Source organism: Taeniopygia guttata, chromosome 3 (genome assembly GCF_048771995.1).
Source record: "Taeniopygia guttata chromosome 3, bTaeGut7.mat, whole genome shotgun sequence".
In the NCBI taxonomy this organism is placed as follows: domain Eukaryota; kingdom Metazoa; phylum Chordata; class Aves; order Passeriformes; family Estrildidae; genus Taeniopygia; species Taeniopygia guttata.
In genome coordinates, this window is record NC_133027.1 from 6,110,185 (window position 1) to 6,124,353 (window position 14,169).

General features: G+C 42.8%; 1 protein-coding gene across 2 annotated transcripts; it reads right to left on the bottom strand.

Moving 5' to 3' along the window:
- Positions 1-944: 944 nt before the first annotated feature.
- On the bottom strand, positions 945-12,981 carry ENPP5 (ectonucleotide pyrophosphatase/phosphodiesterase family member 5). Of its 2 annotated transcripts, XM_072926295.1 has the most exons (5): positions 12,651-12,741; positions 12,063-12,100; positions 9,976-10,845; positions 6,743-6,919; positions 945-5,414 (listed from the first exon to the last, which is right to left on the bottom strand). In XM_072926295.1, the coding sequence occupies exons 3-5, from the start codon at positions 10,838-10,840 to the stop codon at positions 5,044-5,046; spliced, it is 1,413 nt and encodes a 470-aa protein (XP_072782396.1). In that variant the 5' UTR covers positions 10,841-10,845; positions 12,063-12,100; positions 12,651-12,741; the 3' UTR covers positions 945-5,043. The 2 variants fall into 2 exon arrangements, with proteins under 2 accessions (XP_072782396.1, XP_030125786.4); XM_030269926.4 differs by lacking the exon at positions 12,063-12,100 and having other exon boundaries at positions 12,651-12,981.
- Positions 12,982-14,169: the final 1,188 nt, after the last annotated feature.

Sequence of the window (14,169 nt, forward strand, 5' to 3'; positions counted from 1 at the left end):
CAGCCCCTTCTGATGAGAACTGCCACAGGCGCTGAGCTGCTGTGAAACCAGCGAGAGGCTGTGTCTGGTGGGAATCCTTATCACCCTCTGTTCCTCCTCCCTTTAGCAGGAAGATGAGGCAGTGCTACTGTGGAAAGGGTTTGAAGAGGAAATTAAGTGTTAAGTAAGATAAACTATATTCCAGTTGCACTGCTGATTATTTTCATTTCCAAAGATGTGGTGTGGTCTGTAAAGGTGCTGAGTGTTCTTCCTGGCACAAAGGGTTTCAGAGTACCTCTTGTGCATCCAGTTTCATACAGATCATGTACAAATCAAGAGAATCTAGAAAAAAAATCTGTCTTTAAGACATGCAATTTATTTAAGGATTATAATTTTTAACAACAGAGCCTTAGACATGACAAAACATTTCCACTGCCTCATTCTGGTTTGTGTGAAGTACTTCTCATGAAAGCCAGTGGCTGATTTCCTTTTGAGCAGCCAGTTCAGAATAAGAACAGCAAAGCTGTGGTTTGTGCTTCCTCAAGGCTGCGATAAAGGGACAGTAGTTTGTGACAACATTTCATGACTTGCTAAATAGACACAACTCAGCAATGGTCACACAGGGCAGGATAATTCACGGGAAGTCCCTAACCCTTAACTGGCTTTGCAGTTTAGAGAGGAATAGGGGTATTTAGTGACATTTCCCAGCACTGAAGGCAGATGTTTTGTTACACTGACTGCCTCCATACAGGAGCTCTCCACACTGGGTACAGCAGCCCTGAACAAACCCCTCTGGCATTCTGTGCTTTTTGGGCATTGGCATCACAGAAACAGTTCCAGAATTAAGCTGATTTCACCTGACTACAGCTCTGAAACACTGCTTTCAGTAACTTGCTGCCTACACATTGCCTGTGAAAATAAACCAACTTTGTGTAGCTCCAAGGACCAGACCACAGGGACAGATGTTTGCTGTAACATGCATGGTAGCATCTTTTATTGAAAAAAAAACAGTATTAGAGGTTTGTTAATAGGATTCAGATTAGGATTTCATTATGGAAAGGCTGATACCACTACTGAATTTATAATTTTCATGTGCTTGCAACAATTTTTGTAGTTTACTATCTAATAAATGCTTATATCACCTTTATTACTGTAGGGCAAACATGCCATGAAAGTTTTATACAGCAACACAGATATGGCCAATACAGCATCCATGGAATTATTTAAGCAGGGAAGAAGACTGGGAAGTAAGCCTGTTAAATTTCCATTTTACAGAATGGGACCCAACCACTGCACATTTGTCCTTCTCCCACATGAAGTCAAGACTGTGCTGTTCACACTTCTGACAGAGGTCAGGGGAGCAGGGGGCTTGAAATGAGCTGATCTTTAAAGTCCCCTCCAACCCAAACTATTCTATGATTGTATGAAAAGTCAGTTTGCACATCATTTCATCTTACAACAGACTTGGCATTCTGGGTTAATGGTTGGACTGGATGATCTTAAAGGTCTTTTCCAACCTAAGTGATTTAATGAATCTGATTTTTCTGCTTTTTAATTTTTTTTGAGACTGTATTTCTTGTAGCAGTATTCCTGCACCTCTTGACCAAGAAAGTCTGGAAGATTTTTTTTATTTTTAGTAAAAGAAACTGGATTCCCCCTATTGGTAACTGATAGCAGTTTTTTCCATACACGGCAGCAAGGTGGGAAACAAGTCTGTTATATAAGAGCTGTGACCTAAAATTCCAAACTTCTATCACACTTCCAGTTATTTTTAACAAAGGCATACACTTTGCAGAGTCCAAAGAATAGCTGGGATGCATACAAGTTGAAACCATTCTCCCCCAGTCATCTCCCCCCAGTCCAAGTTTATTTTCCAGAAGTGTTTTCAATGAAGCCAGCACTCCCATGCTTGACAGCATTATAGCAAAGATTTCTTTTAACCTCTGCATTTCCAAACAAGAAGAAACAAAGAAAACATTTGAACATCTTTATGCTCAACAGGTCAGTAATGAAACATATCATGCATCATTCTTGGTTTCCAAGTTTAAGTTACAAGCAGTACACAGTGTACTTAAATTCTCTTTCCAATAAACTTGTTTGTACAATCACAGAAAGTATCACAAAAACCAAATCCCACATCCCCCCCCACCCAAAAAGGTTTCTGACAAAATATCACATCAGAAAAAAAGTTGCTACTTTTCTCGAGTGGCATCATCTGTGCTTTCAATTTCATTATGCTCACACCCAGTAACTTAAAACAGTTGGGCAAATGTCCTAACAAGGAACTACCCAAGAGGTACCTGCAAATACACCTAAGAATAAAAGAAATGTTTGACCCTAATCTGAAATACCCAAATGCTACAAGATTCCCTTCATTTTGTTTTACAAAGTTTTATTTTGCCCTCCTCAAAGAAGGGCCTCACAGTGCAATACAGAACAATGACATCAACAATTCTCATGTTCCTGTGCCCAGCCTATTCGATACTATTGTTACCCAACCCTTTGTTGGGGCAAACTACTGCTCTATCCTTGTTGCCTATTTGGGCAGGTAAATCATAGTCCCAAATGGCTGATCAACACTGACAAACTTCACCCCCTCCTTAAAATCAAGGGTCACTGTGGCTGATGATAGAACTACACTTGCCACAATTAAAGTGAGGTTTAAGGAAAAGCTCTGAGATTACAACCCAGTTATTGTTACATCTGCCACGACCACTGCAATTAAATTACTGCCGCAAGAAGAATTTCTACTAAAGCAACATGTTCCGAAGTGCAGAAGCTAGAGGTGATGGTTATGGCATTGTTATGACAATTGTCACTGTTACTGTCTTATCACAAGCCTGCGGATATTCCTTTAAACACGCCATACGTTTGTGCTACAATTCATTTCTAAGCTGCAAATAAGCAAGAAAAGGTGGACTCTGCATCAGTTTGCTGTGTGCCATCCACTTTTTGGAAGGTGGGTAGGGAAGGAATTAGTAACAACTCAGAGGTTTGGGGTTTTCTGCTCAGACTTCCCTGGTCTCTGAAAACTGCTGTGAACACGTTACTGGTGTCGTGGCTCAGCTGGAGCCTCTGCAGCACTCAGATTTACCTGTGCCAGCCAATTCAACTTCAGGCACAGCTAAGGGCCAGCTGCACTAAGAATCAGCCTTACAGACCTTTTCCTTCAGTGTTTTCTTAAGAAAATGGCAATGCAGGAAATCAAGGCAGTTCACAGCACAGTAACAGCATAGAGTCAGCTGGAAATCACAGGATTTCACAGACATTCCCCAAATCTGGGGGCCGTCTTCCAACAGACCTGCATTTTTCCTGCCTTCTTAAAGCTACTAAACAGTTGGGCTATTTCATTGCCTTCCCTCTGAAGCGTTCACTGCACCCAAATGTGGCCTCTGAAAATATCCACATCTGTCTGCAAGACAGCTTGCTGCTAAGCAAGTGTCCCTGCCATCGAAGAGGAACACAACAGATCTTTATTAAGTCTGGAATTTAGCCCAGAAAAAGGAATTTTGTATCCCAACCCTCCCCTTGCAGTACTGACTGTCATGCCTTTGCACATCCAAAGCCCAGGTGCTCCCATCCTTGCCTTCTGCTGGGGGCTGTGGATAAAGACATAGATTGCATTTAAAAATACCTAGGCTGCTATTTCTGCACTGATTTTGAAAGTTTCTTTCTCCTTCAGGCATTGTACTCAGCAACAAAGTGCTGAGAAATACTATCATCTCACAGGGAGAAGGGGAGAAGTCTGACAATAGACAACTTTCCTCACTTCAGAACGTTTTTCATACAAACTTTAGTCAGCGGATTCTCACCATTTAAGTGAGCTCACAAAAAAACTCACAGCTACACTAGGCAAGATTTATTGCCACATACAAAAGAATGAGAATATGTACCTTTGTTGAGTCAGAATTAATATTTTTCCCTGACAGAGGTTATCCTCTGGAAGAATAAACTCCAGTCTTACACTTTTTTTTTTTATTAGTAAAGTGTGCTTTTTCAGATTTACGAACATATATGGCTTGAGATTTATACAGCTGCCCCTTAAACTGCATGTGTTGTCCTGATCATCCCATTCCAAAGGCCCACCCAGACAGAACAGATAAAGCACAAGACAAAGTCAAACTCAGAATCTCCACTAGCAGACCAGAGACAAGCCTGACAACACTCTGAAACCAGCCTAAGCATCCTTGTTCCTTAACTTATTCACCTCCCTTAGCACCACAGAAATAGAAAATATTCCATTTGGATATACAGGTGTGGTGCTTGTACGTGTCTTTATCCTGCCAGCTGCATGGAACTCCTCGAAAATTTAGTGCAGTGCACAGGAAACAGAAAAAAGACCTACATTTACCTGAAATCCTATCTAAAGTGGTAAAAACCTATATTTACTTAAGAACATTTTTAAAATATTAAGAATCAAGCAGTTTAATACTGACTGCTAAAGGCAATACCACTTAAGATTTGTATTTTGGGGCTACAGCGAACACAGCAATTTGAAGAAATATATGTAACTTGAAACTTAAGACACCTAGCACTGCATGAGCCAGCTGAATGTTTTTTCCTGCATGATTTAACCCACCAAGTTATCTGTAATGGTGATCCATGCAAAAGCTTCCTTGGGTAGGGAAAAAAAATACTAACGAAGAAGTTTAGTACCATTCAGTGACTTGTTAAAATCAAAGAGACTCAAAAAAACCCTCAAAGAAAAAAACAAAAAAGAGGGTGAGTAATGAAATCACCATTTAATAGTCTGTGAAGTGCACCCCAGTTGATATTATTTCCCTAAAAATAGCCATAATAAGGTATTTGAGATCTGTTGTCACTACAGGTCTACATACACAAAGAGCTTCCCAGGTTTACCCAGGATATCTTCAAGCCCTGGAAGATGAAGTGGCTGCAGTGTGAAACAGGAACATGCTCTCTCTCCATCCCTGGTCTGTACATGCCCAATGGACCAGCATCCATCTCCTTCACTCCGTATATTCATGCTAATCCACCTCCATTGTTTATTTTCTTTGTATAGGCTTATTTTAAGCCTCAAACAGGAAATAATCCCAGGTGTTATTAATCTTGCAGCAGTGGCTGGGCAACTTCAGTGTGTCGGATTTGCATGGAATTTGCTTGGGCAAGGACAAAATGCTTAACAAAAACTGCAGTAAAAACCAAAACAAGCAAGCTGCCCAGGAAGACTCCTATCACAGTGGAGTAGGAATCTGCTCGACGGGCTCCAGGAACTTTCTCAGCAAGTATATCCTTCACAGCATTGAAGGAACCATTGTTGGGCAGTGGGTTGATGCCAAGCAGATGGCACAGTAAGGGGTACAAGTCCGTAGCATTCATGAATTGTTTGGTGGCATTCTTTCTGAAAGCAGGCCCAACTGCCAAAAAAATGGGATGCATGTCTGGTACAGTGTTGTCATATCCATGATTACCAACTAGAAATAAAAGATAGATAAAGGTCAATATTCCAAAGTTGCAAAAGAAGCATTGAACATTTTCCTAGAATTAGCAGAATGCAAAAAAGGCACAGCCATCCTTAGAGAGGATTGTTTTGATTGGCTGCACAAATGTCTCCTAGCAATGCAAAGTCTCAGAACTACAAAGAAAAAATACCTAAAAAACCCACAACAGAGAACACTATTTAACAAAGAAGAGGAAAAAAAGTGAGCTCATATGGCACTAACAGCATTGTCAATGGCATACTGTGTACACCCACACTTCCTTGATTTTCCTCAAGGAAAAACTCCAACTTTGCAACTGGTCCAGATCTCTTAGAGAAAAATAAAAAAAACCACGTAGAGTCAGACTGTCCATGTGACTCCAAGGAGACACTCTGACATTTTGTCCAATCTTGTGCACCATCAAGTCCTCAACAAGGAAGAACTCACTGGTGGGTGTCCAGTGCCCATTCCTGACAGGGGCATTAAAAACTGGGAACATGTCAAACACACAGGCACAAGAAGGTACTCTCAGCAGTTACTGAAAATCGTGTTAAGTCTTGCTGATAACACTCTTCAGGTTCATAACCAGAAGCAAAGTTCAAAAGGTTTTCATTTAGAAAAGAAGAAAAAAGAACTGACCATATAACACCTGTATTTTAGGTTACCAAGAAGTTACAGTTCACTGTCTCCATGCTACCTGTAATAGATCTCAAAACTGTGAGGTGAGGAACTTGAAAGTGTTGGGGGTTTTATTCCTCCAAATCATCTAGAATGCATTTTTTTCCTCCAAGGCAAATGAAAATTGCTGGTGTGCAGTAACACAATATCCAGAGACTCTTTGTAACAATAGAACCAGGTTACTCTAAGTGTAGCATCCAGACAAGCTGAGAACTTTCAGAAAATGTTCTTGTATTTTCAAACCCAACTCTTCTCCAGTAAATAAAACACAATAAAACAAACCTATTCACTCTCCACTCAACACATTCAGTCACAACTTTGGTTTTTAATCTCTCAGGAAGTGCTTGTTGGTTTGCTACATCCTGAAAGACCTCAAGTATGGAGCCACTAAAACATGTGATTGATCTTATCTCAGTACGTTTAATATTTAAGAAACAGTAAGTTCAGATCCTCCTCTCCAAACAGTAGGCTGCTTCCCATCCCATCAGGGGAAAAAATATAAATTTCACACACTTTAGTTTGCCCTCCCAGCTTTAAAAAAAAATTAAAAATGAACATTGGTTGCTGATACTAGGAGATAAAGTACCACATAAGGTCACTGCCTTGAAAGATATAGCAAAACACTATAAAGACAGAATACTTACATAGAAAACCATCAGTCTTGTTATGTACAATTTCCCATCCTTTATCAGCCACTGCTAAGATGGGCTGAATTTTCCTGTTGTGTTTGTAATGAAATCTATCTGGAATCTGCTCCTTTTTATATACAGTCATGTTGGGATGAGCATTGGCCAAAGCTTCAAATACTTCATTCAGTTTGCCTTCAAACAAACAAAAGAAACAAAAGACAAAAATTAAACATACCAGTGTGTCTGCTGAACTCATCAGTGGTTAAAATACAGCTGAAAGAAGAGGGCAAAATGCACTTCCCATAAATGAATTCTAACTGTAAGAGACAACAGTGTGTGCAGAGAAGTTCCTGTGAGAAATTCAGAGCCTCAGTCATGGTAAGATCCCCTCAGCACCAGACTTCACAGCCTGTTCCCAAGCAATAACTGCCTTGCTAATTTTAGACAAAAATTCCTCATTTCAGTTATCAGAAAGCTTCTCACAGGAATGAGAAAGCATTCAGTTGTCTCCTGGAAAAGGAACCAAACCTTCCTAGCTTTATGCAGTGCCTGAAAGCAAGAAGACACCTCCTAAACCTGTTTGTGAGGTAGTGGCTGCATTCAGGCCAAATACTGTCACCTGGCTGTAACAACAAGTGACACTTTAAATCTATTTTAAAGCACTTTGCTGTTTTCCTTTATTATTCAATAACACCCAAGAGCATGAGCTACTCCTCTGTATTCCCAATGCTTGCTCTTTCCCCTCCCTAGTCAAGTGAGCACAAACCCTCAAGAGCTCTACTGACATTGAATAATTAGGCATTTTCCACCTCCAATTCTTTATTTGCTTATTTCCAGATTCTGAGTTTGCCTTTCCAGTAAAAGCCACGGAAGAGCCACAATCCATTGGTCAATCTGGCTGGAACACCAGAGCACAGAATGGAGGAACCAGAACAAACAGCCGGGAACACAAAATCAAGTGCAGGAATTGACATCTGACCAAATTTCTTCATTCCCCACCTCCACTTAAGGCCAGATTCCATGAGAGCCATGGAGTGCACACAACAGACTCCTGTGACACACCAAATCTCTCAGCTCTGTGATTAAGGTAAGTATTTGTGTGATACAAGCAGCTGAATGCACTGTGTGTCTGCAGGCCCCTTTCAGACTGCCATTTCCAGTATCCATGGAGTTTTGAATGGATATCAGTGAAAAATGTTTAGAAGAAAGTGTGAAATGTTTCTAAAGAATCCATCTTATTTTTCCCCTTCAGTTCCTAGAATCCAGTATAGAAATTCTGAAAGAAAATGCATTAATATGTCCATTCTAAAGGAAACAGATTAATGTTTCTTATCTCATACTGGCACCAAAAAAAAAAATCACTAAATTAAACAAAACAAGGGTCAAGATGAGACAGCAAAAGCGAAGGTATCTGAGATAGTTACAGCAACAAGAAGAGGGACTCTAATGCAGCATTTCTAGGACTATATTAGTAAAAAAATTAATTTTGCTATGCCAGCTTTCTATATGGGATGGCAGGGAGAGGAAGTCCCAAACATAGCAAACTTGATTTTATCCTAATTATTTGATTTAATATATTTATATTAAATGCAAGAAAAAGGCCAGCATCACCAGCTGTGGTACAGGTACCATTTTTGTAAACATCTAATTACTTCCCCACACACACTAATACACCAGAATGGTTAAATAATGGCTTTAATCCATCTCTTGGGGAAGCAATAGATAGCCAAAAAGTTAAAAGAAATTGCTCCATTTTTAAGCATTCAAACATTTTCTCAATCTCACTAAATTGTACCATTCCCTTGGTTTAAGAAAAACAAACTGAATAGCAGGAGAAGAATCAGTTATATACTTAAGCACATATTAGCTCATACCTGAACTGACAGTGAAACTCACTGTTTATAATAAAAATAACATCTGGTACCACTAAAGGAAAGAATTTTAGCTGCGCTCAAAACTAATTCTTATTTATTGGTAGTGTAATAAATACCTCAATCTCTGGGCAAAATCAAATCCAAGCTGTTTCTGAAATCCACTGAAATGGCTTTTTTACTATTCTATCATCTAATTGTAGCAAAGATACTGTTTCTTTTTAGCATTTAGCAGACAGGAGAATCAAGTTACACATCTTAAAGTTCTCCTTTACTGCATTAGGGGGGTGTCAGCACTGAAGTTTACTTCTACAGCTTCTTTATTTACTAATGAGAACATCTTGGGCAACCTGTTTGCCTCTGTGGGGATGAAGCTTCCAAACTTGCCTCTTTTATCACCACAGAGAGAAACAGCACCCAGCTACAGGGCCTGAGTGTGCTCAGGCAGCAGAGACCTCAGTTTGGACATACACTTTAATCTGGAGTGGTCTTCAAATTATAAATGACAAGACACATTTGTTCATATTTGAATTAAGTGACTTACAGGTCACTTAATTCTGCAAAATACTCTCCCTGCTTAGGCATTAGAGTGCTATCTATCCATTACTGATGCAATGTTACAGAATTCTTAAAAAACATCTTTCCAGAAGGCTGCCTTGAAATTCAACTTCCAAATTAGCACCTTTTTTGTGTGTGGGCAGGGGTGTTATTTTCCATGTTTACACTTCTGCACCAGGTAGTTTACAGTACTTGATTATCAAAATAAAAAGCAGATGCATTAGTGACACTAAATATACACCTGGCACCTCAGCAACCCTTAGGTGACTGCAACCAGATTTCAGATTTTGATTCCAACATTGTTCTTGCCCATCTTTATCTCAGTAAAAATGGTAAGAATATAACTGACTGGCTGTCCAGCATGACGGGGGGAAAAACTCAAGTGAACTACAATAGCTGGCAGCCAATCAAATAGCCAAGACAGATCCCCATCTGTTCTCAGTTTACTGTTTGAGTTAGAAATATAATTCTTCCACTATGGCTCCAGCATCTTGATGAAAGGCAAGATATGTAACATTCAGGTGTTATCTATCTAGAGCACCATTCAGCCTTGGCACTGCCATTAGATTATCTTACTTTGCAAAAGGACTAAAGAATCCTTGGCAATATTAGTCAACAGCAAACAGATTTGCTCCCTTTTCTTTTCTGAAAGTTCATCCAGGCTTTTGACAGAGCCCACAAAAACAACAAAGGGATCCTGCAAGTACTCCTTGTTCAAGGCTGATGTCCTACTGCCACCAGTGCTGCTACCACCAGCTCAGTCTATAAAGTTTGGATACTCAAGCTCCTCTTCAGGAACATTACTGTTGTAGCTCCTACCTTCTTTTGGCAAAATGGCTACTGCAGGGGAGTGGTCGATGACTTTGTAGAGCTCTCTGCTCACATACTGATCAAGCTCAATGAGCCTTTCTGAGGATGACTGTGACATTCCATGATCACTTGTGACTATGACATTTATCACATCCCACAGCTTTGCTTTCTTCAGTTCAGAAATGAGATATCCCAGTTTTCTGTCAATGTCACTGATTATCGCTTCCATAAGTGGGTTTTCAGGGCCCAGAACATGTCCGGCCTCATCAGGCTGTTCCCAGTACAGGAGACCAAAGTTGATGGGCTCTTCTGATGTAAACCACTCAATGAGCTTTGCTACCCTGTCTTCAAAGGGAACAGATTCATTGTAGGGCATGTAATGTGTAGGCAAGACTCCATGTATCTTCACATCTGTTCCAGGCCACATAGCAGCACCAGATTTGTGTCCTTCCCTCTGGTTTGTCACCCATATTGGACTGGCCTCTTCCCAGAACTTGGAGTTGTGGGTGTTCATTTTGTTCAGGGAGAAGGTTTCGTTCAGGACAGGGTCATACATCTCGTTAGCAACGATGCCGTGGCTCTCGGCATAGAGCCCGGTCACCAGGGTGTAGTGGTTGGGGTATGTCTTCGTGATGAACACGTTCGTCACCTGCCTGACGTGCACCCCGCTCTTCATGGCATAGTGGAAATTGGGAGTGGGCACTCTGTAGATGTAATCCCATCGAAACCCATCAAACGACACCAGCAGCACTCTGGGCTGGACTGGCTGGAGACACAGTGCACTTGGAAGAGAGAGTAAGAAAATTCCCAGGATTTTCCACAAACTGCTCATGGCTATTCTGGAAGGTATCTGTCCCCTCTTCTGAGGCAACATGGCATCTGTTGAGCAGAGGAAGAAGTTGTCAAATTCATAATTTAGTTTTAAGAATGAGTGTCTAAAATATCCCTTATGTATTTATATACTCTAAGATACATTTTACAAAAGCATGCAGTGACAGGACAAGGGGGAACGGCTTCAAACTGACAGAAGACTGGGTTAGATTAGATATTAGGAAGAGATGTTTTACAGTGAGGCCCTGGCACAGGTCCAGAGAAGCTGTGGCTGCCCCATTCCTGGAAGTGCTCAAGACCAGGCTGGACAGGGCTCTGAGCAACCTCGTCTGGTGGAAGGTGTCCCTGTCCATGGCAGAGGGTTGGAACAAGATGATCTTTAAGGTCCCTTCCAACACAAACCATTCTATTATTCTAATTCCGATCGTAAGACTCAAGGATTTTGACTACTCCTAGCTATGACAGGTATCCCTCATCTAACAGTCCTCATTATGTCCTTATCTGACAAAATATGACACATAATTTCACATTGTATTGGCTTTTGATCCCCTGCCCCAGTTTCCTCCTGTTCTTCCCAAACAATTTCCTGTTTTAAACTCAGGTATCTACTCAAAGCAAGATCCCTGTAAGAATCCTCACACAAAACTTCCCTGTCTGTAACTGACCTAAAATATTCCCCACTTTTTGCTCAACAGTATCATTTAATCACAAAACCAGATATTGCTCAATCCAATCCTGCATATGGGTAGTCCAATATTTCTCACAGTTCCCTTTAGGTTTCCATTTTTCAGCAATCCTCTGGGACTCAATCACCACTGAAATTCAGATGGAAAACAGTGAATTTACAACCAATAAACCCATCTTAATACTCAGAATACATAAATATCCTAGTGAATATAAGAAATTATGGTATAACAAGCATCTGATTATCACTGCAACAGTGATATTTGGTATGGGATCTGTGGCTGCCCCATACCTAGAAGTATCCAACACCAGGTTGAACAGGGCTTGGAACAACCTGGGCTGGTAAAAGGTGTCCCTGTCCATGACAGAGTTGGAATGAGATGAGCTTTAAGGTCCCTTCATACCCAAACCACTCTGTGATTTTAGGATTCTGTGACTTGCAGGCAGTCAAACGTTATACCAGACTTGTGTGTCTCTCGAAATTAAAATGCAGGCCTTGAGTTCTGCTAAGAACAAACTGACATTCCAGAGACTTAATTCCCCTTTCAGCAAACAACACAGACCCAAAGGCTACTGATTACCTCAGATCCACCTGATGGGAGATTTCTTCCAGCTGCACCTGAAGGACAAAGGGACAACACACTGTGGTGTTGTTGGAATCCCAGCTGCCAAATTAGACATAACCCATAAACTCCCCTTCCGGGGAGGGACAAGTATGGATTGAAACCCTCACAAGTGAAATCAAGTCTCTACTTCTGAATTTTACACGACTAATGATCTCAGCATGATCTCTAATTCTATTATTCTAACTCCTTAGCTGCATGCTCTCAATAAATAATAAATGACGGCTGGTTTGGTTATTTTACAAGGCCTTCTCACACTGCTCTTCCCCAGATACAGCCGAAGCACACCCGGGGCTCGGCAGAACTTGGCACCACAAAACCCTGGGGGGACGAACCCCCCGGCCTGCCAAGGGCAGCTGCTGCCACACGGACACACGGACGGACAAGACAGACAGAGAAGAGCCCCGGGCCCCGCTCGATGGCCGCCGGAGCCCGGCACACGCGAATGCCGAGCCCAGGCCGCCATCCCCACACACAGCGCCCGCACCCGCAGCAGCCGGGCCGGAGGAGGCCGGACCCCCCGAGCCCCGCGGCCGCCGCCGTTACCTGAGGGGCCGCGGGGCTCCAGCCCGGCCCGGCCCGGCCCGGGAGCGGCCCCAGCGCCGTCACTCCGTGCCTGCGGGGCGGGCCCGGCGGGAGCGGGACACGGAATTGCGGAATTACGGAGCCAACGGCGTCTTTGGGGTCGGGAGAGAGCTCTGAGATCACAGATCCGGCCTGTGACCGAGCGCCGCCGCGTCAGCTGAACCGCGGCCCTCAGTGCCGCGTTCGGGCTTTCCTTAAACGCCTCCAGGGGCGGCGATTCCACGGCCTTGCTCGGCAGCCTGTTCCAGTGTCTCATCAGCATTTCTGTGAAGACATTGCTCCTAATGTCCAGTCGAAACGTCCCCTGGCTCAGCTTGAGGCCGTGTCCTCTTGTCCTGTCCTTGTTCCCTGGGAGCAGAGCCCGGCCCTCACCTGGCTGTCCCCTCCTGTCAGGAGTTGTGCAGAGCCAGAATATTCCCCCGAGCCTCCTTTTCTCCAGGCTGGGCCCCCCCAGCTCCCTCAGCTGCTCCTCCTCAGACCTGTGCTCCAGAGCCTTCCCCAGCTCTGTTCCCTTCCCTGGACACGCTCCAGCCCCTCAATGTCCCTCCTGAGCTGAGGGGCCAGAACTGGACACAGCCAGTTGCGCAGATGTCACCAGGGCTGTTTAGTGCATGTCATAGAGCTTGGGCACGGCTGGCTCAGCTGACTGTAAAACAAGGAGCAAAATGCATTCTCTGGATATCTGGAAGTGCTTCTTTGTCGGAATTTGTGGGTATTGGTGATTCTGAGATTGTAGAAAGTCTCTGTCTTTTTGCCTCGTTTCTAAAGAAGAAGCCATAATTCGTTTGTGTTGTTTTCAAGGTTGGTTATTCTTGCTTATCTATAACATGTTCTGCTGCCCTGCCGTAGGTTTGTCTTGCAGGGCAGCGTGTGGGGCTCTGCCCCTCAGTGGGATGGCACAAACGCTATATACTAGAAACCACATGTACTACATTTACAACAATGTGCCAACATCTATCATTTACGCTGAACAGTGCGTCTCTAGCCCAAATTAACAGAAAAATGCCAACACCACAGTGAAACACAGAGGGCATGAAGAAGGAGGAAAAGGACAAGACACACCTAATTCTTCTACTCTGTCCCCTCTGAACCCCTAATCTAGAAACCCAAAACTTCACTTTTGCACTCGTGTCACACCCAATTACTACTCCTATCAAACACTCAAAGCTTGCAACTCATCCTGCAAGATTGAAAACTCTTTCCCACGGACAGAGATCACAGACAGTGCCCCCCGGGGCTCTGTCCAGGGGGGCTCCCGACCCCCGCCAGGGTCCCAGACCTGCCAGGGCAACCAGAGGGAAGCCCTGGATCTCCACACTTCTTCAGTTAGAAATAATATTAATTTAAAAATTGGCTTTGATGCTGGTTTTCTGTCAGCCTTTTTTTCTCCTCTTGTGTTCTGAGGCTCTCAATTTTACATTTGCTTCCCAAAAGATGGTTTTCACCACCTTTTGATGTCCAGACCCACAGCTATGCCCTG